Here is a 24126-nt window from a genome sequence, read left to right on the forward strand (position 1 = left end):
CTCCCATAATCCATCACAGGAAGTACGTCATCTGTTGACGCCAATAATGGCGGCTTAGTGAAACGCACAGGCTTCGCAAGCGCCTTGATTTTGGTCCTTAAAGTAAGTAATTGAATACAATGTTTTCTATTTTCAATAACAGCACAGTTGAACATGTTGTTAATAACTTGGTTTTACCCGTTATAGTCTTTTCTCTGATTTCTAGAGATTTTGTTTATTGAAGGTTGCAGGCCATTGCTGTGCTCAACCCTGCGCCTTCAGTGCAGAGTTAGACGATACTATTAAAACTCCTGTGCGTTTGGTCTTCGCAAGATAGGTTATATTGCACGTGTAATTATATACTTACAGATTTTAGATGCGTTGTAATGACTGCACAATGCAATAATATGACTAAAATTCACTAAATAATGCAAAATGTAAGCGCGATATATGCCAATTAGTCTTGTATTTACAATCAGTTTCGCTGTAGACGTCGATCAAACTTGTCTTTTAAACATGCGTCACTGCTCATCACAAGGCCTGGCTTTCCTCTTCTTTCCAGATGGCTGGTGACTCTTCTGAGAAGAAGGACCTGGAGAGCATAGGGAAGGAGCGGGAGTCCCGTAAGCGTAGTCGTTCTCGCTCCAGGGAACGGGATCGTAAGGGATCTCCCGGCAGGGAACGCAAACGGCACCGGTCCCGTGAACGCAAGCGCTCCCGCAGCAGATCCAAATCTGCAGACCGGTGTGTGGGACTGTATACTGCTCTTCTCATGTGAACGATAATGCATTTGTAATCTAACGCCAACTCTTCTTCTCTGTTTTTAGAGATCGTCGTCTAAAAGACAAAGAAAGAGACAGAGAGAAGGACAGAGACAGGAACCGCAAAGACAGAGAAAGAGACAGGGACAGACGGGACAAAGACCGGTCCAAGAAATCAAGGTTTGAATCATGCTTGCCTCACAAACCTTTTCAGGGCTGAACAGGAAGGATGTGGAGATGCTTGCATTGTAACTGTTTTTGTGAACTGCCTTATACCGAACAGTGTTGTTGCACATTCTGCAGATTTAAATGTCACCAAAATGACATTAAACAATATTTTACCTTATAATGTAATATTGAAACGATCACATTAATACTATAATAAATCACAGAAAATAAGATGCTAAAGAGTAGAACATTTATTATTGTGGTGGAGCTGGTGAAAACGGTTGTACAAATCTGAACTCTGAAATCTTTTTCGAATGGGCCAGGAGAAAAATATAATGTTAACAGTTTAGTTTATGTTGAACTGACTGACATATACATATATATATATATATACACATACACGTTTAACAGAAACTTCCCCGGCTCAAATTTTTTATTCAGTTTTTTACATATTTTCAGACGAAAGAAAAACCTAAATAGTGATGAAAGCCAAAATATTAAATGATATGAATGTATATTTACTGAGTAATCCACTATTTTGTAGAGGGGGGTCAAAATGACAATTTTCACCTGAGATTAAAAGGGTAAAGTGAGGAGTAAAAATCAATTTAGAAGGATGGCAGCATCATTATTTTATTTTTGCACAGAGATTGGTAGGTCTATTAGTAAAATCTGTTCACTTTAGCAATCTTTGTTGCATTGTTAACAGTGACCGTTATGGGGAAAAGCTATTCTTGGGTTTTTTGCCTCAAGTTTGCATGCCTGTAACTCTAAAAGTATTATAGATATCTTAATATCCTTTTAGATTCTGGTACATAACAAACATTTATTTTGGTATCTTCATTTTAAAGGCCCTATATGGTTCATTCCCAGAGATATGGAGATCTTAAAGGGATAGTTCACCCAAAAATGAAAATTAGCCCATGATTTACTCACCCTGAAGTCATCCTAGGTGTATATGACATTCTTCTTTCAGACGAATACAATCAGGGTTATTTGTCCTGGCTCTTCCAAGCTTTATAATGGGAATGAATGGGCACTTTTTTTTTAAGTCCATTGTTAGATGCGTCACGTGCCGGTCTTAAAGTGACAGTAGCCTAATAGTAAACGTGCTGCTGCTTGTCCTTAAAGGGATAGTTCACCCACATTTAAAAAAATTATTTCATTATTTACTCACTCTAATGTTGTTCCAAACCTGTATTTCTTTCTTGTGCTGGATACAAAAGAAGATATTTTGAAGGATGTGGGTAACCAAACATTTGCTGGTCCCCATTGACTTCCATAGGAGAAAAACCTATACACTGGGGACCAGCAACTGTTTGGTTACCCACAATCTTCAAAATAACTTCATTTTAACTATTTTCAACGGAAGAAAGAAACTTATTTGGGTTTAAAACAACTTGAGAGGGTAAATTATAACAATTTTCATTTTGGGGGAACTATCCCTTTAATGTTAATAAAACAACAAAACACAAAAAGGGAAATCACTCACTGACTGAGAACTTTAATAGTAGCTTTAATAAGAATCAATGTATAATTTATACAGTGAAGTTTATGTAGTGTTTTAATTTCATATTTGTTCATTTAATTACTTTCTCCAATGCTACTGTTAAATACATCTACTGTCTCTGAAAAAAAATAAAGCACTGTTTATTTCATTTGTAGATTAAGTTGTCTAATGTGTATCTTTGTTCTTATTTTTTTAATAACAAAGAAAATAATGACACAGATTTTTATCTTCGCCACTTTGGCCTAAATGTCTGACATTCTTTTTTATTTTATATTTTGTTACCTAAGGCTTTGTTTTTAAAATAGGGACATTAGTTTGGCTGTAAAGCTCAGTCACTCAGTAATGCTCACCCCTAGCATCGATTTACCGTGAAGGCCTATTATTCACCTTAGGTTTTTGCCCTCTATTCTTCTTCGCTGATAAGATCTTGCCTTGCTTTGTTTACATCGTCATAATCATAACAATTAGGTGGCTAAGGTCCATTTACACCAAGGATGACGATAACTATAATGATATAGTTCTAAAAATCATTCTAAATACACATCACAACTATAACAGTAACGGCACAAAGAAACAATATTGTTGGAATCACTTTCAGAACAAATTTTTTCCAGCTGATAAATGATAAATCCATTCCTCTTTAAAGAACTTGACCATATAAAGTGGCAGACACCTGCAGCATGCACTTTGAGTTAACAAGCATTATCGTTTGCTGGTGTGGACACTAATATTGTTATGGTTCTCTTTATAGTTATTTCTCTTGGTGTGAACAGGCCTTAAAGTTTAAGGTTACAGACGCTCTTGTTAAACGGGCTCCGGCGATTTGCCCTTTTTTGGACGTCTGAAAAGTTGCTAATTTCACACATGGCTTGTATTAAACACTGCTGAAAACCACTTACCTGCACTGTAATACAAACTAGAGAAAATAAACAACAAAAAGATGAATAAAACAATCGCAATGTTTTTAGTTTTTTTCATTGTAGCCTACACAAATGATATCAACCCCTATAATAATGGGTGTTCACATTATTTTGTCCAACCCCTATATGGATATGCATACAATGTTTAGATATTTTAAATATTAAAATAAATGTAATGTAAATATTTCACTACTTGGTTATAAAGTGTTTGCTTTTTTCCTCTCAGGAGCACTTCTCCGAAATCCAAGGATTTGAAATTAAAGAGGGATGTGAAAAAAGAGGAAGATGAGGAAGATGAGAAGAAGAAAAAGAAGGTGTGCTATTAGAAGACATTTCAAGTTTGAAAGTTGCATTTTGTGTACTTTTCTGACTTGGATTTTTCTGCAATCTGCCTGGTTTCAGGTGCAGCCTCTCTCTCTTGAAGAGCTGCTTGCAAAGAAGAAAGCTGAAGAAGAGGCAGAGGCTAAGGTGAAGAGATTTTATATATTTATGCAAATTAGTGCACGTCTTTTTATTGTTTTGTTTTTTCTAAACGCATCCTCCTGTTACAGCCCAAGTTCTTGTCCAAAGCGGAGCGAGAAGCCGAAGCCATCAAACGGAGAGAGCTGCAGACAGAGGAACGCCGCAGACAGGTGGAGGATGAGAGGAAGAAAAGAAGAGTATTTCAGGACATAGGCAGAAAGATGCTAGGTGAGAGGCTAGAAAAAATAATAGCATCTGTGGAAACATCCTTATACTTTTAATATTGGAGTTTTGTAGCTTTTAGTCTGTCTATTAGCTTTAAAGGCCATCTATATGCTAATGTGCTCCACAGTGTTGACTGTCATTTTTGGTCTTTTTTTATTTTCATCATCTTGCTTAATCTAACTTGCAGAGGATCCTCAGGAGCGTGAACGGCGGGAAAGAAGGGAGCGGATGGAAAGAGAGAACAATGGGAATGATGAGGATGATGGACGGCAGAAGATTAGAGAAGAAAAAGACAAAGGGAAAGAGCTGCAGGCCATTAAGGTGACGAGCTCTACACTGTACTCGCGTATTCAGCTGGAGAAAAACAAACCAGTCTTTTAGAACATTTTCTTGGTTGAGAGTAATCTTATAAGCAAATTAGATCACAACTCTGGGCTGACGATTTAACTAATTAATTAGAAATGGGGAAAAATAACGTGTTAAAATGAATGCATTTAACACACCCACCCCAGACCTACTTATTTCATCTTACATTTCATACAGTTGATTGGTGAGGAACATGAAGCAGGGCATAATTTTATAGTCTATTGAATGCAGTTAGAAAGACCCTAAAATTCAAGATATCAGGGCAAAAATGCCCCGTTTTGAGTTTTTGTCTCGTATTTATATCATGATATAGTTAAGCAATCACGTGAGTGCTGTTTTTGTCCCGAATTGTACGAGTGCAAATGTGAAATTGATTTTAAACAACAGATCAATAAATAAATAAATAACTTAATATTGGGTTATATTTTAGACACAATAATTTTCTGCTTTTGCTTAATTTTGCCAAAGAAAATATTACCTACAGAGCCAGACCAGGGCCGGGTTTCCCGATAACGATGTATCTTAGCTCTTAAGAGCGCTTTCTACGTGCAAGGTTACGAACGCTCGCAGCAATTCCACGAGCGTGTCCCAAAAATGCACTTAACATGAACGCGCGAAAACGCGCTCTACGTGCTACTTAATAGTCGCTGTCCATTCGTGAAGTGCTGAAACATAACCTTATATGGAATCATATTCTGAACGTTTAACCTAATAATTGTCATCTGTTGTGGATTAGCAATCAAGACAAGTCTATATAAAGCACCTACAGGCGGAGGCACTGACAAAATGGCTTAACAAAAAAAAAAAAAACAAGATACCTTTCAAAAAGATGAAATGAATGTCCTTTTAGAGGAGATACAGCGAAACAAAGATGTCATTTTTAACAGATTTAAAGGATTTCTTTTATTTATTTTTTGTTCATTCATTTAATTTTGATTTAAATTATTAGATTAAATTATTTCTATTTTTTGTTTTGTTTTCTGACCTTTTTAATTATTTAATTTATACATTAATTTAACCAACAACAAAAAAAGAGTAATAAAGTGTACAATAAAGTACAATCAAAACCTTATATTATAATCACATTGCATTTGAATAAAGTTAAAGGTGTAATCTGCCCGTTGTCCTGCAGGTGTCCTCATAAATCTGTCTTCTTACGATGAACTTGGGGATGTACGATTACTCCAGAGCACTCGTAGTTCTACGAAGATTTTCAAGTGCTACTTAAGCTACGATGCTTTTGGGAAACAGACCATAATATTAAGATCAGTCGTACGATCGTTTTTGCGATCAACTTAGGCTTACGATGCTTTTGGGAAACGCAGCCCAGAACTGTTGTGCATCTCCGAGCAACACATAGCTGTTTCATTTCTGAATGAATCCACATTTTGAGCGAATCAATTGGGTGAACCAATGATTCAATGGCCCATTCATAAAGAAAGCCATATACTTCAGTCCTAAATGAATCAGCCATTTGAAGACATCGAATGCATGAATGACTCACTCATTTAGATATTTACCACTAGTAGGTTTAGTATCTTATTTAGAGTATAATTTCATTATTTATTTTTTATTTTTCTTCATAAAAATCCATTATATGTGTAGTTCGCCCAAAATTGAAAATTCTGTCACAAAAGTTTGTAATAAATTCAATGTTGAATCAAATCAAATATTTCTTTTTTTCTAAAGCTACTTTTTGCAATGTCTATTTGATGTTTGTTTTTTTCATCTAACACAATAATGATTTAAAATGATCTTTTGGGGGTAATCACTCAGCCAAATTTGATGTGTAATGAGCCATATTGTGTAATTAATTTGACATACTAATTTATACATACTAGTTAAAATATAATATATTTTATACATAGGTAAAAATGTGGAAATACTAGATTAGACAGAATTTTTACTGTGGCAATTACATAAACAGATACAGAGTCATCTTGATTGGCAATTAGCAGAATGTGTCTATTAGAAAAAGAGTTAAGATTGAGTAAACTGTTACTAAATATGCCTTTGGGAATGAGTAAAGCAAATGTTGGCCTCAGAAAAATCTATGAAATTAATTTGCAAGTCTTTAAGTTTATGCTATCAGAATATCATCTTTCTAAGTATTTTCCTCTGTCCCTGATGCGCATTGAAGTGCATTAGGTGGTAATGTGTCTTTTTGATGAATGTTGAACCAATACTTATTTTCTCTTTAGGAGCGTTATCTTGGCGGGATGAAGAAACGGCGGCGTACACGTCATCTGAATGACAGGAAGTTTGTCTTTGAGTGGGATGCGTCTGAAGACACATCAACCGACTACAATCCAATGTGAGCATGCCATGAGACACTTCAAATAACTGCACAATAATAACAAAGTCCAGATTATTTTATATATTTTACTGCATTGCATTTGGTTATGACTGCCTAAGGTCACCCATTTTACATATTTATGTAGTATATGTGAGAGAGGAGCACAATAACACAGGTTTGACTGTTTATGTGTTTAGCTATAAAGAAAAGCATCAAGTTCAGCTGTACGGCCGAGGCTTCATCGCCGGCATCGACCTCAAGCAGCAGAAGAGGGACCAGTCTCGATTCTACGGAGACCTGATGGAGAAGAGACGAACCCTTGAAGAGAAGGAGCAAGAGGAGTAAGAGTCATACACTTCAACATATCAGAATGATTTCTGAAGGATCATGTGACACTGAAGACTGGAGTAATGATGTTGAAAATTCAGCTTTTACATCACAGGAATAAATGACATTTGAAACTATATTAAAATAGACAACAATTACGTTAAATTGTAATAATATTTCACAAAATTGCTGTTATTTTATTAAAGATTTTATCATTTTATTACTACAACCAATGACAGGGTTGTAACTGACACAAGGGAGAGCTAATGCTTCTGTTGTGGAAAATGGAAATGATCATAATCAAATGCTTACAGTTTTAATGGATATGCTATTCATTTATGTATTTCACAGAGTGAGGCTGAAGAAGGTGCGAAAGAAGGAGGCCAAGCAGCGCTGGGATGACCGACACTGGTCTCAGAAGAAGCTGGATGAGATGACCGACAGAGACTGGAGAATTTTCAGAGAGGACTACAGCATCACCACCAAAGGAGGGAAGATCCCCAACCCCATCCGCAACTGGAAGGAGTATTTACTGCCGCCTCACATTCTGGAGGTCATCGAAAAGTGTGGCTATAAGGTCAGTGTGTTTCTGTTTGCCGTGTTTCCAAATTATTATTGTTCTGAAAATGTTTAAAAATGCTCGTTACATATGGCATCCATCCATCCGTGCAAGTGTGTTTTGTATATATAAAAAATGTTTTCTTTAAATGTTCATTCTTTATCAGGATCCTACACCTATCCAGAGGCAGGCCATTCCTATTGGTCTACAGAACCGTGACATCATTGGTGTGGCTGAGACTGGTAGTGGTAAAACTGCCGCCTTCCTCATTCCCTTGTTGGTCTGGATCACTACTCTACCTAAGATTGACAGGTGAGCTCACTTTTCTTTCACACTTTTTTATGCCGACACATGTTCTGAGGAATCGGATCAAATGTGGGAAACTCTGTGTGTGTTTCACTTTAGGATTGAGGACTCTGATCAGGGACCGTATGCCGTAATTCTGGCCCCGACTCGTGAGCTGGCACAGCAGATCGAGGAGGAGACCATTAAATTTGGCAAACCACTGGGGATCCGGACAGTAGCCGTGATCGGTGGAATATCCAGAGAGGATCAAGGGTTCAAACTCAGGATGGGTTGTGAGGTGAGAGAAAAAGACCTTCCAATAACCAATTGTTATTAATTCAAGTTATTCATAGTATCTCTATATTTAGTGATACTGAAATAACACTGGTCAATGTCTATATTCGTAATAGATAACCGCATTGTAGTTGTAGATCTGATGTGTTTTGCTTCATTCTCAGATCGTCATAGCCACACCTGGTCGTTTGATCGACGTGTTGGAAAACCGATACCTCGTCCTGAGCAGGTGCACGTATGTGGTACTGGATGAAGCCGACAGAATGATTGACATGGGTTTTGAACCCGACGTCCAGAAGATTCTGGAGTACATTCCTGTGACTAATCAGAAGCCTGACACAGATGATGCCGAGGACCCCGAAAAAATGATGCAGAACTTTTTGGAAGGCAAACACAAATACAGACAGGTAACAGATACTGAGTCATGGATTATGAAATGAAGTAACAATTTCTATCGCTTTCTTGGTTTCCCTTTTTCCCACCTTTAATTTCTTATTATTGCACGTCCTCTCTCGTGTTTTTCAGACGGTCATGTTCACGGCCACTATGCCTCCTGCAGTGGAGCGTTTGGCCAGAAGTTACCTCCGACGGCCTGCGGTGGTGTACATCGGCTCCGCAGGCAAACCTCACGAGAGAGTGGAGCAGAAGGTCATCCTCATGTCCGAGGGTGAAAAGAGGTCAGAGCACACACGTTAACTGTAACCCCTCATATTCAAGTGGACGTTGTCATCAGAAATGTACTAAACCTTTTTTTTTCAAAATGTTCTTGTGTGGTAAACAGGAAGAAGCTGCTGGAAGTTTTGGGAAGTGGCTTCGAGCCGCCCATCATCATCTTCGTTAACCAAAAGAAGGGTTGTGATGTGCTGGCTAAGTCTCTGGAGAAGATGGGAGTGAGTACAGTGTTTATTACTGTCTGTAATTCTTTATAGAAATAACTTTCAGTCAGTAACTCTCGACCTTTCTTTTCCTCTGTTCTGCAGTACAATGCTTGTACACTTCATGGTGGTAAAGGTCAGGAACAGAGAGAGTTCGCCCTGTCCAACCTGAAGGCCGGAGCTAAGGACATCCTGGTGGCCACAGATGTGGCAGGCAGAGGTATCGACATCCACGACGTCTCCATGGTCCTCAACTACGACATGGCCAAGAACATTGAGGGTGAGTCCAACATCATTTCTTTCACTTTATCCATTAAACATTTTCCCCTTTAGAACTGTTGGATGGTTATATCAGGGGACTTCCTGTTTCTCGTTTCCATTTTGATTAATCTTTAACTTGGCTTTTCTCAGACTATATCCATCGTATTGGCCGAACGGGTCGTGCTGGAAAGAGTGGTATGGCAATGACCTTCCTGACCAAAGAAGACTCTACTGTGTTCTACGACCTGAAACAAGCCATCTTGGAAAGCCCCGTGTCCACCTGCCCTCCCGAGCTGGCCAATCACCCAGAAGCCCAGCACAAGCCCGGCACTATCCTCACCAAGAAGAGGAGAGAGGAGACCATCTTTGCCTGAGCTGGACCACTTACATATGTTGTTGTTTTTCTCTTGTGCATCTTGTGACTGCTGTTTCTTCTCACCAGATTCTTCATAAGAGACACCCAGTAAAACATGGGATCATAAATCACAGTTTTCTGACATCTAAATCAGTGAGTGTAGAACTCCGTAATAAAACTGCAGTAGAGAGAAATCATCCCTTGACACCATCAGATGGACAGTTGGTAAAACATAAAATTGTTGAACAGCACACCTCTTTTGTTTTTTACACATTACGTGTGATTGTGTTTGTGATTTTTAAATTGTGTAAAAATACCGATTCATTAATGCATTTGTAGATACCCCATTTCAGTCAGAGGATGATTAAAATTGTTCATTCGTTGCTATGGATTGATAATAAAGTCCATAAGACTGAAAAATTTGTTGTTTGAAGTTTTTTTTATATATTTTTATAAATTTTTTACCTCTTCTCATTTTGCTGTGCCCTTGGCCCACTGCCTGGATACACAGGGTATGAGTTTATTATTTTCACACCAAACGTCCTTTTTAAATCTGCCCTCTGCCCTCCATGTTACCCCCGTGGGTGGAGGGGGGAGAATTTATCTGTGTGGCATTGGGGGAACTGGTGCCAAATCCACACTTGAACTGGTCATAAGATATCTTTGATTAATTCCAATGTCCAATGCCTTCTCTTGGCAGGAGAAGGAGAAACTGACCACTCTCTTTGAGGGAGGGCAGCAACAGATACTATGCCAGTGCTGTTACCCATCCCTTCATCCTGAACAGAAGGACGGATTAAATTGCCTGCCGTTTCTTCCCTTCCTGAGGGTTTGCCGGCCGGTGTCAAGTCACAGCCCCTGCGAAGGAAGGCTTTCCTCTTAGCTGACTGACCACTCCTCTGGGGGACTTCAAAACCAGGGTGTGCTGGTTGAGGAGCCCAGCAGTGTACTTGTGAGAGAGGCAAGTTTGGAAAGCCTCGCCCTCCTGTTTCCTCAAATCACACTGCTGTTGCCCGAAAAGGGCTTTGGGCTCAATCTGAGCTTTCAGGATGCAGATCCGCAGAAGATCTCTTCCGAGAGTGCTGGGTTTGGTGCAGCATCCATTTGCCTCCACTTCTCCTCCATAAGCTCCGCCTGATAAGCAGTGAGGAGAGAGGTGGCATTAAGAGCCCTCACTGCCAGGGCAGAAGAATGATCAATCTTCTGAAAAACCGAGGCTGCTAAGTCCCCAGTGCGTCCTGGCGGTGAAGCTGAGGCAGAGAAAAAGGCTGCCCTGGGGTTAGGGGTTGAGATTATGTGTCACTGACAGCTCAACTGGAGAGGGATTTGACATCCCTAACCCTATTACAGGAACCCTGTGGGAAAAGGGCTTATCCCTGAAACTTTACATTTCTGGAATACACACAGGGATAGCCGAAATTAGCTGTTTAATGCCTGGGGCACGTGAAACAGTCTCTTGCCGTCAAAAAGATCTCTCTGGCTCTGGTTCCCTGGCCCATCTGCTGCAACGGCCAGTCAATGGAGCGTTTTGCCACTGCCCTCTGGCACATTTCGAGTAGGTCGAGCTTCGCCTGGGCTGGGGAGGGGGGTGCTTTGCGGGATTCGGTGGGAGGATCGCATCAACACCCACCTCTCCTTCCTCCTCCAATAGACGAGCGATTGCTTTGTCATTATCATCGTCGTCCTCTCTTTCCTCTGTTATGGTTCTGAATAGGGGATGCATGACACAGGGGCTGTTTAACCTCCTCCACAGGCAGAGAAAAGCCTCTTATTAGCGGTCAAAACTCACTCTTCTCTCTAGCACCTTTGACGGGAAGAGAGAACAGTGAGGACAGCATTCGGGTTATCCGATGCTGCCTGAGTGTGTCTCACCCCGAGTCAGGATGAGGATCCTTACTAGAGACTGAAAGTTTCTGCTTTTGCTTTGCCACTTGCAGAACTAGCGGTCGCTATAATAGAGATAACACCTAAGCTCACCACACTGATCGCTTCGGAAGAAGAACCATAGAATAGAATCTGCTGTGACGTGTTAATTCTCTTCGTATATCCCAAGCAAATAAATCACTGTGACAGTAAATAGACCCGCTAACAAAACAGCGGTGTTCGGTGAGGCACCTTGACAGCTCGTCTAATTACATTAACACTAAAATATAAACACTTATAATATACGTACCATAGTGAATGACAGTAAGACAAAAACACGTTTTGGGAGAAGGATTGATGTTTTGACTCATTATTTAATTTTTGTTAATTTTAACAAAAAAAGTTACATAGTGTACCTTTAACATTTGTTAACGCATTAAGACGGTGTCAAACTCCCGGAGGAGTTTAGTTCCAACCCTGCTCCAACATATCTAGTTTTCGAAATAAGCCAGAAAGACTTGATTAGCAGGATCAGGTGTGTTTAATTAAGGTTGAATCTAAACTTTGCAGGGCTGTGGCCCAGGAACTGGGAGAGTTACGACATTCTCATCATTGCTCTGCTTTCTCAGTTTTTAAACTTTATCTGTAATAATCTGAACGAACGGTATTGAACATAAGAGCTGTAGGTATTTGACCACAGGAAGGCAGTGTAACTTAGCTCTGGACTACTGCTGACTTTCCAATGCAAGTGACACTTTGCAAATGCTCCCTATTCATAACAATAGTAGAACAAACAAATCATGACACTTACAGAACACATCATGGTTATTAAGCCTATTCAGAAGTCTTTCATTTGCATTTGGCTAAATCACTTTTGTATCTCACGTTTCACAATAACTCAATTGATGAGCCCACCTAAACGAATGAAATGGGTGAGCCTCTCCCTCACAACACATTTAGTTTATTCCTAATGACAGGCAGACTCTACAATCATTCTCCAAATTCAAACTAGTCCTGTCCTTAATCTTCCTTGCAGCCATATGATAATGGAGAATGATGACTCACATAGGTAAGGTAGGAAATGGGAGCAATATTCTCATGGTCTTGACAGTGAGTTCAGGATACTAACGCGAGAAGGAGGGCCATAAGACTGCAATCGGGCCTTTACAGAATTAGTCCAAGAGCTCCTCTTCTGCCTCATCAGTAAGGTCACTTGTTGCAGCTGGGGCAAAAGGATCCCGCACAAATTCCCAGGCATTTGTGCTCACATCTGGGAAGTATGATCTATAGTGCTTGCTCAGTGCAGTGAGCTGAGAGGTAACTACCTCTCTCGCTATAGCCACAGACAGGTTGTTTGTGTGGATAATCTCAGTCCGATGGGGGAACATTGCTCTGCTTTCATTAAGGCAGTGATTTTGCTGCTGACTTCCTGGATAGCCTCCTTGGATAGAAAGGTTTAGACTTTTGAGCAATGTCAGTAAGATATGACATTTTGTCTTCACACTCCGGGTCAGAAAAAAACAACATTCTCATATTTTCTGACATCTCACTGCGTAGCTCAAACAAACACACGCTGCAAATCTTTCCATGAGAGAGCCATCACACTTCTGTGGTATCGCAGCGTGTCATGCCCAGCGCCAATCTCCTTACAAAGCTGTCCAAACATGTGACTGCAGTGCTTTTGACTTCACTAAATGAACTGCAGTGATAGCCGTGTTCGAAACAGAGTGAAGGTCCGGTTCCATGCTTTTTACAGCGTGTAGACATAATCTTTGGGTTGACAACCTTTATCTGTGCAATAACCACCCATACAAACAGCCACGCATTTTACCCAGCTTCAGTCACGCTTTAGTTATCCAGGAGTCTAAATATTCATCACTTGTTATCCTGCCAGGCATCTCCTTGTAGAACAGAAAGTCCTCCCAGAAAATCTTACATTCCCATGGATAGAAATGAACTGAGCCTCACTGGCGATGTCTGTTGATTCGTCCAACTGAACAGAAATGTCAGGTATTACCAGACTCAGAGAGATGATGGTGACATACACAACACAATGTCAACAGGCGAGTATGAGAAATGTACAGTAGACAGTTTAATGGCAGATTGCAATGATGATAATAGACCAGGAAACATGAAAGCACACAGAGGTTCAGATGAGATGCAGGAGAACACAGGGACAACACTGGACTAGGAGATTGCTGGAGACGGGTAAGTATCACAAGAAAACATAACAGGTATGCCTTGCAGGTAAGAAAGTCAAGAGTCCCAGTGGAGGCCAGGTGCTGACTGAATGGTGGTGTGTGTGCTCTTATTCCTGCGGTTTTGGGCTCGTCCCGGAACAGATTGAACAGATTAATCGGAGAAAATGTGGTCGGATCAGCTGGGGCTGAGGGTACAGGTCTCAAACTATTTGAGATGCAGACTAGAGAGCTTCAGGCTTCCTTTTCTCTGTATTCTCCAGCCACGCAACACAGACTTAAAGAAGAAAATCAGTTTCTACAGCATAGACAGTCAGGTTTTATGAAAAGCTCATCTTACCAGCAATGAATTCCCCTCAATGAATTCCCTCATTAATGCCAGCTACACGCTGTGCGATTTCGGCAATCCTATAATAAGATTACAAATCACCCTGTACGACATGGATCTAATAAACTTGGGTGCGGTGTATGTAGACTGTACGATGATGACACCTATTGAATCATAGGCTATCAGAGGTACAGATTTCAGTTCATTAACTGCCTGTGCGCCAAGCATAACACATTTCTTGTGGAACTGTGTGCGTTTTCTTACTTTTAGCAATCCATTAAGCCGCCATAAAAGAAGCCTTCTGCTTTCTCTGAAGCTGTGGAAAGGTAAACCATCCATGTTTTCTGGTGGATGTATTCCTTGCTCTTTTGAAGAAAGAAAAAATCAACCTTTATTTTGCCCTTATATTCTGGGTGCCTTGTAATCAAATGGCGCTTTAACTTGGTGGGCTTCATCACTAGGTCTGCTAGCACCCGAAGACACAAGGAGCATTTTGGTCTCCCGTCGCTGTTCTCAATAAAACCAAGTGAAGTGAAGTGAGTGGTTCATCACAGATTGTCGTAATGCTTCAATTGGCCTAAAGTTAATTTGCGTGGGAGTAATGAACACAATATGCTTGTTTTATTGGTGCAAATGGTCCCCATAAGTAAATATGCAATTTTTATAATACAGCACAATTTAAGAATTTATATCAAGCAAATTATGTTTGCAGGTCTATAGACCACCACTTAGAGAAACCAGGATTGTGAAGTCGGACGGGACTCATTCCGCCTTATTGCGCATTGCACTTTCTCTAATTCGTAGTAATATGATTGTCTTGGTATATTTAAAGTTAAATTGTTAAGTGAATTAATTATGTGTAAACCGCTCTCTAAAACTCACTTGTATCAGTGTGATTTACATAGAACTACGATGATGTTAGTGCAGCGTCTAACAACATTGTGGTATCAGTACTTAAGGCACACAAAGAACAGCAATGCTAATGTTAATGCTAGCTAAAGAACTACTGAATGCACTTTCATTCTTTCATCAAGGTATTTGGATGGGGAGGGTTTTACAATTAAGACGGCTAAGTGATTATATGAATAATGGGCACTAAATAAGACCAAGAATGTGTATTAAGATGTGGTTGAATACGGTTGACAGCTTTGTAAGACAAAACAACAGTGATGCACAAAACACTTGCAATGAAATGTGAGCAATGATCAAACAATTTGAGACACAACTGGAGTGTTAAAAGTACATAAAATGTTTTTTTTTGTTTTTTTATTATAACTAGTGGCATTTTCTTTAAATAGAAAGCATATACAGCATCAGGCAGGATTTATTTGTCATGTTGTCAGAAAGATGAAGGGGCGAGAGAGAGAGAAAGAGAGTGTGTGCCTACATCACGTCTGAGGACCAATTATGTGTCCACTGCAATTATTGTTCTACCTAGTGCATTTATTGCATTACAAAGACATCAAAAAAGAAAAAAATAGTGCAATATCTTTTTTTCTACTTACACAGAAGAGGAAGTGTTAATGTTCTAAGGCGTTTTCTTTCCATGTTTGTATTGCATACAGAATCGAAGACAAATGACTCAAATTATACCCATAGTAAATATTGTGCTTCTTAATACCTCAGAAAGAAAAAAAAAATCAGCGTTTTATATGGATGCTGTATTGGTCCGCTAGAAAACAATGCAATGCCATAACAGATAAGGGAAAAAACAACGTATCATGTACATTTACATTAAGACATGCAAACCTAAAATAGTAGACCTTATACAGTACACGTCCCACCAAAGCTCTTTTACATTGTGCATTGTGGATAATACACATTGTGTCTTTTCTCAGTCTTAATATCAATCTAACTACAAAACAATGCAAGTTCTTGTCTTAAATAAAAGTAGCTGAATTCATATCCTACTGGTCCTGACAAATGCTATGTAAAGGAATATTCCAGGTAAAAAACTAATTAGGTTCTATTGACACATAAGTTGGACTCGTCTCTCAAATGTACAGTAACAGACTTACAATAGAAGTCTATATGGCATTCTGGAGGGTTTAAAAGCTAAAATGTGCAGCTTGTATTTTAGTTTAAGTGCTCATATAAGTTCTTACAACAACTTTTTGAACTTATGATTATGTGTTACCAAAATGATTACTGGAGTGGAGTGCAAAAGTTTTACATGATCATGACAGTTGAAAGATTAGATATAACTTTGCATAGACAAGGTTAGTAAGCAATGTCTATGTATAAAGTTTATGTATAATGTTTAAGTCTTGTGGATTTACTTTTGAAACTGTTTATCCTTTATTCGGGTGTAATGCCTCACCTCTTAGACTTCCATTGTAAGTCTATTACTGTGTGCACATGTACTTTTTTCCAAATTTTTTCCAAACTGAGGGTATAACATGTCACAGATTCTGTCAGTACAGCTTAACTTCAACTTGGAACTTTCCTTTATTACATCAATCCAAATATGTGTTATGATTCAGCATTAACATACAAAAATAACAGTGGAGGTATTGAAGCCCATGAGATTGAAAAGAAGCTTTTCAAAGAAAATGAACTTTGCGGCAGAAGCCCCTTGTCTGTGGTCAGTATAAAAGAGGGTGAGTTGTCTTACTAAATAGAATAATACTTACAACAAGAATCAATGCAATACTAAAGTATATCAGAAAGAAACGATCAGATCTCATGCAACACTTGCATAGATTTTTTTTTTCAGTCATGCTCTGATTTTCTTTGTTTTTTAAATATAGAACAATAGATTAAAGTGAGACATTTTGGTAGCAAATAAAGATGCAGTACACTAAAAGAGAGGATTGGTCAAGGCATTTGTTAAAGTGGAATTTTTACCCTGACTTCCACACCCCAGAACATGTACATTTCCCATGACCCTCTAAACAGGCTTTGCTTCAAGATGGGTGCTGTAAACACAATGTCCAGGACTTTGACATACAATCTACGTCAGTTTGATCTTATGTTAGAAAGGCAAGAGATACAGTGACTTCTAATGACCTGAGATCAACGTGTGACGTGGGTTGTTAACAGGTAATTGATTTCTTCAATCTGACATGGAAAGACTCTTTTAGTCCTTAAACATACTCTACATACTTATAGCACGTGAACGCAAATGCTTATAGCTACTTAATTTGCATTACATTCTTAGTATTGCCACAAGGGGCATTGTAGCATGCATTAGCATAAAATGTCTTCTCTTTCACGTCAACAACAGTTTGAAGGGAATTTAGCTTGACACATTTTGCTTTAAATACTTGCTTTCACGCACTTGCGTAGAGTATGTTTCAGGCCTTAGCATTCACCGTGTCAGTGTATTGTCGTAGCTACCAGTAATCGTTGTTTCGCCTGTTTGGATTTCTAAGTACTTCAGGTCTACAACTCTGTTTAAGCTATGATGAACATACTATGGTTGTGATGTACTCAATCTTCAGATTAGGCATCAATTTTGGTCGATAAGATACAATCTTATATGAGGGAGGATGTTTCTAAAAGTGCATTGTGGGAGTGTACAGATCCAGTACAATCAATGCGACACAATCAATTGAGGGACAGTCAATTTAGCACCGTCCCTCTGGAGGACAATGCATTAGTGCTGAGGACAAGAGGTGTTAAGGCATGCAACTATACATTCACTCAAGTCTCTGTGCATGTTTGGAAAGAACTGTGAAGTCAACGTGAAATCATACTTTAATACGCATCCTATACGTATAAACAATGCATTAAATCAGAAAGGTTAGTTCTAAAGAAAAATCAGGATTTCTCTTGCTGGATGGCGATGTTTGGATATGTACCGAAATCTAGAGGCCATCACAAAAAATGTATAATACATTAATTTAGAGGTTTTAATTGTAAGTTTTCTCGCAAAAGACCCAAAACAAAACTACAGCGCTACATGAGAGTGTACTGCAACTTTATGTGACTTTACATAACCGTACAACAACTGACGTTACATATATTTCAATGCGTCTCACGTCAACAATCTCTGAGTGAGAGCAATCCTGACTTTGTAAACATCGCAACATTTGTTAAAAACAATACAGATCCATAAAAACAAAGTGAAGTAACGTTCTAAAGAATTATACTCAGGATCTGGTGAAATTTCATTCGATATATACACGCTAGCTATTCTTAGATGCGTTACTAATATTCTGTTGCAGATTTTAAATTAAACAAAAAAAAAAACGGAGTAGATTTTTCTACTCTTATATACTTAAAGTTTTCTAAAAGTCCTGTTTCAACCCTAATGTGCAAATAGTCCTAAATAGTTGTATTTGAGACATGCAGTGGTATAGATATACAGGTAAGTATTAAGGCCAGTTTGAATTGTCCTACACTGGATAAACCTTAGCCTAAGCTGCTACAGGTAACATCCGAGTCTAGAGTCATGATAATGAGAAAAGGGAGAAACTTTCTAGGATTTGGTCGTAACACAACCTGGTTGATATATGCTAATGTAATCACCAATCAGGTCATTAAACTAGCTAGCAGTCAATGTGTCGTCAAAGCAAGATGCGACACTATGTTTTTAAGTTGGCCATGGTAAATGGACGTTTAGATGCCCAGAGCCTCGAGGAGGAAAGAGTGGCGAGAAACAGAGGACAGAGGAAGACCGCGTTCTTCTTGGTAAAGACAAAGTCCTTCTGAGGCAGTTCACTCGGCAGCCATTTTTGTAATGCTAGTACAAACTCTTACCTACTTAAATGAGGATATCGCTTTGCCAACCTTTCAACAATTGTTAAAATCACTTAAAAACACTGATACAAAATTTTTAATTTAGCTTCTTTAGCTTTATAAATTATGTTAGTCTAGCTAATGTGCATGCATATTCTAGACAAAACAGATCAGGATGCATTTGATTGGCCCTTTTAAATAAGAGACGCCATTTTGAGCGTTATGATTTCTCATCAGTCATTTGTTCTTTTCCTTATACTGTCTCTGATAAGGTCATCCAATTGATGACTTGCAAATGTGTCAAATGGTAAAATGTATGAATCTAGACCTGAACTTTTCAACGGTCAAATCGCAGAGGAACAACATGACTATCCCAAAACGGACACCAAAACTGGTGAGCTTCATCTATGGTACTTCTATAAAAAAAAGCCAGAGTATGGGCACTGTTGGGTGATAAAATAAATCCAGTTTTTCAGTCCTTCTCATTTCCCAGAAAAAGAAACCGATGACACTGACCTAATTAGGTTCTTTCTTTATGCGGCAGTACGGAAATGCAGGAAGATCGACTGCTTCTCTTCATTCTGGAGTTAAATTTCACCTCATGTGCAAACCCAGACTATAGTCCCGATAATATTTTTACTCTACAACAGCAGAGCGTAACCCTGAATCCCTTTCCTACATATACCACATTTGCATGGTGCTTGTGACAGGCGCCAATGTGTGCTACATCTATGAACGTGACCATGAAATGTCAGTTGCCTGAATAATGTACCAATAAACAACCGATATTGATAAGACGAGTGCATACAGGCTCCATGATAAAGGGCATGAACCAAAAAATAGTGAGTAATATTCACATTTACAAGCGCGCTAGCAAAAAAAAAAGAAGCCATTAAAGTAAGATGCAACAAAATGCTACAACATCTTTCATTGTGACTCACATCCCATGCTATAAAAGTGCTTTTCCTTTTCCCATAATGCTTTCTGTGCTCATTGGGTTAAGGGAGAGTGTATAATACGCAAAATAATAAAGTAATATTGGACTCGGGTGGGGTAAGGGTTTCCAGAGGAAGCTCAAATATTGTTTTGATCAGAACATGCATTTGATCTTAAAGGAGAAAAGCTGCCCTGTCTTTAAAAAGCAAATGTAGTGCAATGCCTCAAACAATAACGACCACATAAGCTTAGAAAACAGGATATTTTCGCCAATCATGGGCAGCTTCATCCACCAACACACATACACACACATTGTGCGTTTCCAATTCCTCACCAATCCCCATCACCCCGATTCATGACCCAACCCTCTCTTCCAGACTCCTGCAGGTGGACGGTCAGTAGTTGTCCCTCGGCCAGGCTCTCACGCGCTGGCGGTTGTTTCGTTGGTTGTGTCCGTCTTGCGAGTCTCGCTGCTGCAGGAGTCGGTCCCGTGACTCGTGTCCGTTAGTACTGTTGATGCCACCGGGTTGGTTACGGTTGGGCGGGTACACGTCCCGGTACGGGTTAGAGTGGCGTTGGGGTTCGTAATCATCTTCCTCTTCTTCTTCCTCCTCCTCCTCCTCCTCTTCTTCCTCGTCCTCCGGGGGGTGCAGGGAGCTAGAGCCGCCTCGGCGGAGGGAGCGAGAGTCACTGGCCTCGTCGGAGGGCATGAGGCTGTCCTGCTCCCCCTGCTCCTCCTCCTCCACTCCCCCTCCACCCCCGGCGGGCGACAACTGCTGGTTCTGGGACAGAAAGAGAGAGATAACCACTCTAAACCATACTGAGGTCACGTTTCCTATTTCTGTTTCACTCCAAAGAAAAATGACTTGTTTAGGAGATTGGTATACACATTAAAAAAACACAAATATTAAAACATGTAATGTGCAGTGAGGTGGGGAGAAGTCTCACCGATGACATAAAGTGACTGGTTACAATGGCTTTGTTCACACTGCACACAAATTGGACTTGCTTTTTAAATCCAGACTTTAGGACTAACTGTCCAAACTGTCATCATCTGTGAATGTAGTTTGGATCGGGAATGTCAGATGTGTTTTGCTGTTTTGCTGTTCAGGCTGAATTGTTTTGAGTCTGAACAAAGCCTCTTTGGTTGCTGAGATCAAATTGCTGTGCATTATAGATTGCAACGCATTTTCCTCTGGAGCAAAAAAGATTTAGGTTAGTTTTAGAAACAAGGAGGTTGCATTCAAAGGGAAGTTAGAAGGGTTGTCACATTCACAAAGCATCAGTCTGTGTGCTCAGATACAGCCTGTTTTACAAAGTCATAAAATCAGTGTGTTTCTTTATAACGCAGGAAAACAGGCAGCTGCATCTGCTTTGTGAACTCATCTTATGGAGGACCTACGGTGTTAATATCAATCAGCAAGGTGCAAAAACAGAACAGTCTGAGATGACTGTGTGCAGCTCGCTCCAATAAAAGCAAATTAAGCCAAAAGTGTAGAGGGGTAGGTGCATAACACAATAGAAATCATAGAAAAAGTAGGCCTTGTCAAATGGAAAGTTTGCACTGCCATATGGGAGTTTACATCATTTGACATTAAAAGTTTAAGGAAAAAAATTGACCACTAGAAAGTGCCAGAAAGCATGTGGCTACTTCCCTGTAATTAATCCAGTTCAGTTCTAACCTCCAACCCGTAGGAACGCTGCCTACACCTTTAGAAAAGCTTCCTACACCTTTAGAAAAGCTTCCTACACCTTTAGAAAAGCTTCCTACACCTTTAGAAAAGCTGCCTACACTTTTACAAATGCTGCCTACACCTTTACAAATGCTGCCTACACCTTTACAAATGCTGCCTACACCTTAAGAAGCGTTGACTACACCTACAGAAATGCTGCCTACACCTTTACAAATGCTGCCTACACCTTAAGAAGCGTTGACTACACCTACAGAAATGCAGCCTACACTTTTACAAACGCTGCCTACACCTTTAGTGGGTCTTCAACTTAAAAACACTGCCTACACATTCAGAAATGCAGCCTACACTTTTACAAATGCTGCCTACACCTTTAGAAATGCCGCCTACACCTTAAGAAGCGTTGACTACCCATTGAAATGGCCACCCAACTCTTATAAATGCTGTCTTCAACTTAAAAACACTGCCTACACATTCAGAAATGTAACCTACACTTTTACAAACGTTGTCTACAGCTTTAGAAACGTTGCCCACACCTTGAGACATGCTGCTTACACCCTTACAAATGCTGTCTACACCTTTAGAAACTTTGACTACACCTTGAGACATGCTGCCTACACCCTTACAAATGCTGTCTACACCTTTAGAAACGTTGTCTACACCTTTAAAACATTGTCTACACTTTTAGAAACATTGCCTTCAACTTTACAAATGCTGTCTGCAGTTTTAGAAAAGCTGTCTACACTTTTAGAAACGTTGCCCACACCTAGAGACACGTCGCCTACACCCTTACTAATGCCGCCTACACCTTTACAAACGCAGTCTATATCTTTACAAACACTGCCTACACCTTTAGAAAAGTTGCCTTCACCTTAGGATACACTACCTACAGCTTTACAAATGTCTACACCTTAGGACCCACTACCTACATCTTCAGAAATGCTGCCTACACCTTCACAAACACTGCCTACACCTTCAGAAATCCTGCTTACACCTTTACAAACATTCTCTGTAGCTTTACAAATGTGGTTCCACTTTATTTCGATAGTCCACTTTAGACATTCTACTGGCTATAAGTAATTTTGCCACAAATGCTACCCATCCCACACCTTTACAAATGCCATTTACACATTTTACAAATGTTGTCTATACCTTTACAAACACTACCTACACCTTTAGAAAAGCTGCTAACATTAGAATACAGTGCCTTAAACACACCTTAAGACCCAGTGCCTACATCTTCAGAAAAACTGCTTTAATTATCCACCTTACTGTGCAACGGGGAAGTAAGCTATTTTCTGAGAATGTGCAAGGCTTCTGATTCATTAGTCGCTATAGGTAAATAACTAGAAGAATAACAAAGCGCAGTACACGGTAAATCTATTTGCGCTAAAAACAGTGTGTTCATAATTACGACAATACGTTAAAATGATATGGTAAGAAATACCAGTTTGCAATATCAAGCAGCATAAGCAGGCAACACCAGAATCCAGACACGTTCAATATACAAACCGCTCTTACATTAAAAATAAGGGATAGATGTGCTATAGGTTTATAAATGCTGCACACACCTTTAGAAAACCTGCCTACACATTTAGAAATGTTGCCTACACCATAAGATGTACTGATTACATATTAGGAAGAACATTTAAATGTGGATTTAATGGACATTTGAATGTGCTTTTGGAGTTTTCTTGAACATTAAAGGCATTTTAAGGCCAGCATAATTTTAAACATAAAGCTTTTGTATTACCACCTTTTACCCAACTGAAACATAAAAACTATAAATGGGCTACATGTCTCACCAACAACAGCATAACACAATCATATATTTGCATATATGATTTTCTTTTTTAAAATAAAGTGTTTTTCCAATGGGGATACCAGATGGCCATTTCCATTTGGAGGGTTTAAAGGAATTGGAGGATGTAAAGAGTATCAGGGTGGGGTTTTGATTTACAGTCAGAGTGGGGAAGGCAGATTGACTGTCTCACCTACTCACCGCAGGTTTGTAAGCGTTCATTCAATTAATTCCTGTGTTTCAGAGAACTGCAAAGATGTCAGGCATGAATGAGACACAAAACAGACAGATTGAGACTTACAACATGTCAGTATTACAAGTATTTGTGGACCCAAGACAACTAAAGGACAGAGAGTGAAAATATGGAGTGGAGGAAAAGACAGACCAGACAAACGTTTACCTTATGACCACCTTATGTTGTCAAAAAGGTCAATTATAATCAGTTTTTTTAATTACAGATGCGTTTTGTCAAATGCAAAGTAGGACTGACCAATCATTGCTTGCATGAAATGATTAAAGCAGAACAGATCTGTCACTAGTCTGAATATACAGCAGCTCTAGTGAAAAGTCAAAACTCTAGTGCCAACCTTTATTTAGCATTTTACCTTTAAAACTGTGTCCCATACACCAGTGAAAATCAGCTGTGACCTAAAACCATTTTCTGTGTAACTGCAATATCCTGACTTTTGAGGTCAGCTGTATAATTTTAATTGAATTAACTTCATAGGATATTGAATGAGGTGGATGCAGACCTGAATCCACACATCACAAATATAAGATATATTTCTCGAAGCTGATACATATGGCATTTATATTCTCATTGATTATGTTTAGCACAGTCTCTGGACTACTTTCCAGGCTGATCGATGAGGACACATACTGTACTAAGTCTGGTGGCCTCTGGTCTAACTAGGCCAGTGCATGTGTGACTGCAAAACACAAAACTTTTCAAGAATGTAGTCATCTGCATTTTTAAATATAGA

The 24126-nt window shown here is 39.4% G+C and overlaps 2 protein-coding genes across 5 annotated transcripts in view; one reads left to right on the forward strand and one right to left on the reverse strand.

Moving 5' to 3' along the window:
- Positions 1-22: 22 nt before the first annotated feature.
- Positions 23-10063, forward strand: ddx23 (DEAD (Asp-Glu-Ala-Asp) box polypeptide 23). Its single transcript, XM_082144730.1, has 17 exons — positions 23-102; positions 542-723; positions 807-920; positions 3565-3652; positions 3741-3806; positions 3890-4028; positions 4213-4346; positions 6593-6705; positions 6885-7028; positions 7366-7591; positions 7740-7885; positions 7979-8156; positions 8317-8559; positions 8678-8829; positions 8934-9042; positions 9133-9307; positions 9439-10063. The coding sequence occupies exons 2-17, from the start codon at positions 542-544 to the stop codon at positions 9660-9662; spliced, it is 2433 nt and encodes an 810-aa protein (XP_082000856.1). The 5' UTR covers positions 23-102; the 3' UTR covers positions 9663-10063.
- A 7407-nt stretch (positions 10064-17470) lies between these two features.
- cacnb3a (calcium channel, voltage-dependent, beta 3a) overlaps positions 17471-24126 on the reverse strand; it is a 40237-nt gene continuing 33581 nt past the window's right edge. Inside the window, exons 14-15 of one of the 4 annotated variants that reach the window (XM_082146361.1) lie at positions 23345-23391; positions 20331-20433 (exon numbers count right to left, since the gene is read on the reverse strand). In XM_082146361.1, the coding sequence (XP_082002487.1) occupies positions 23362-23391 (30 nt within the window). In that variant the 3' untranslated portion in view covers positions 20331-20433; positions 23345-23361. The other 3 variants (XR_014200016.1, XM_082146359.1, XM_082146360.1) reach the window with 3 other exon arrangements.

The sequence above is a fragment of the Leuciscus leuciscus genome, assembly GCF_965113295.1.
Source record: "Leuciscus leuciscus genome assembly, chromosome: 18".
Taxonomy (NCBI): domain Eukaryota; kingdom Metazoa; phylum Chordata; class Actinopteri; order Cypriniformes; family Leuciscidae; genus Leuciscus; species Leuciscus leuciscus.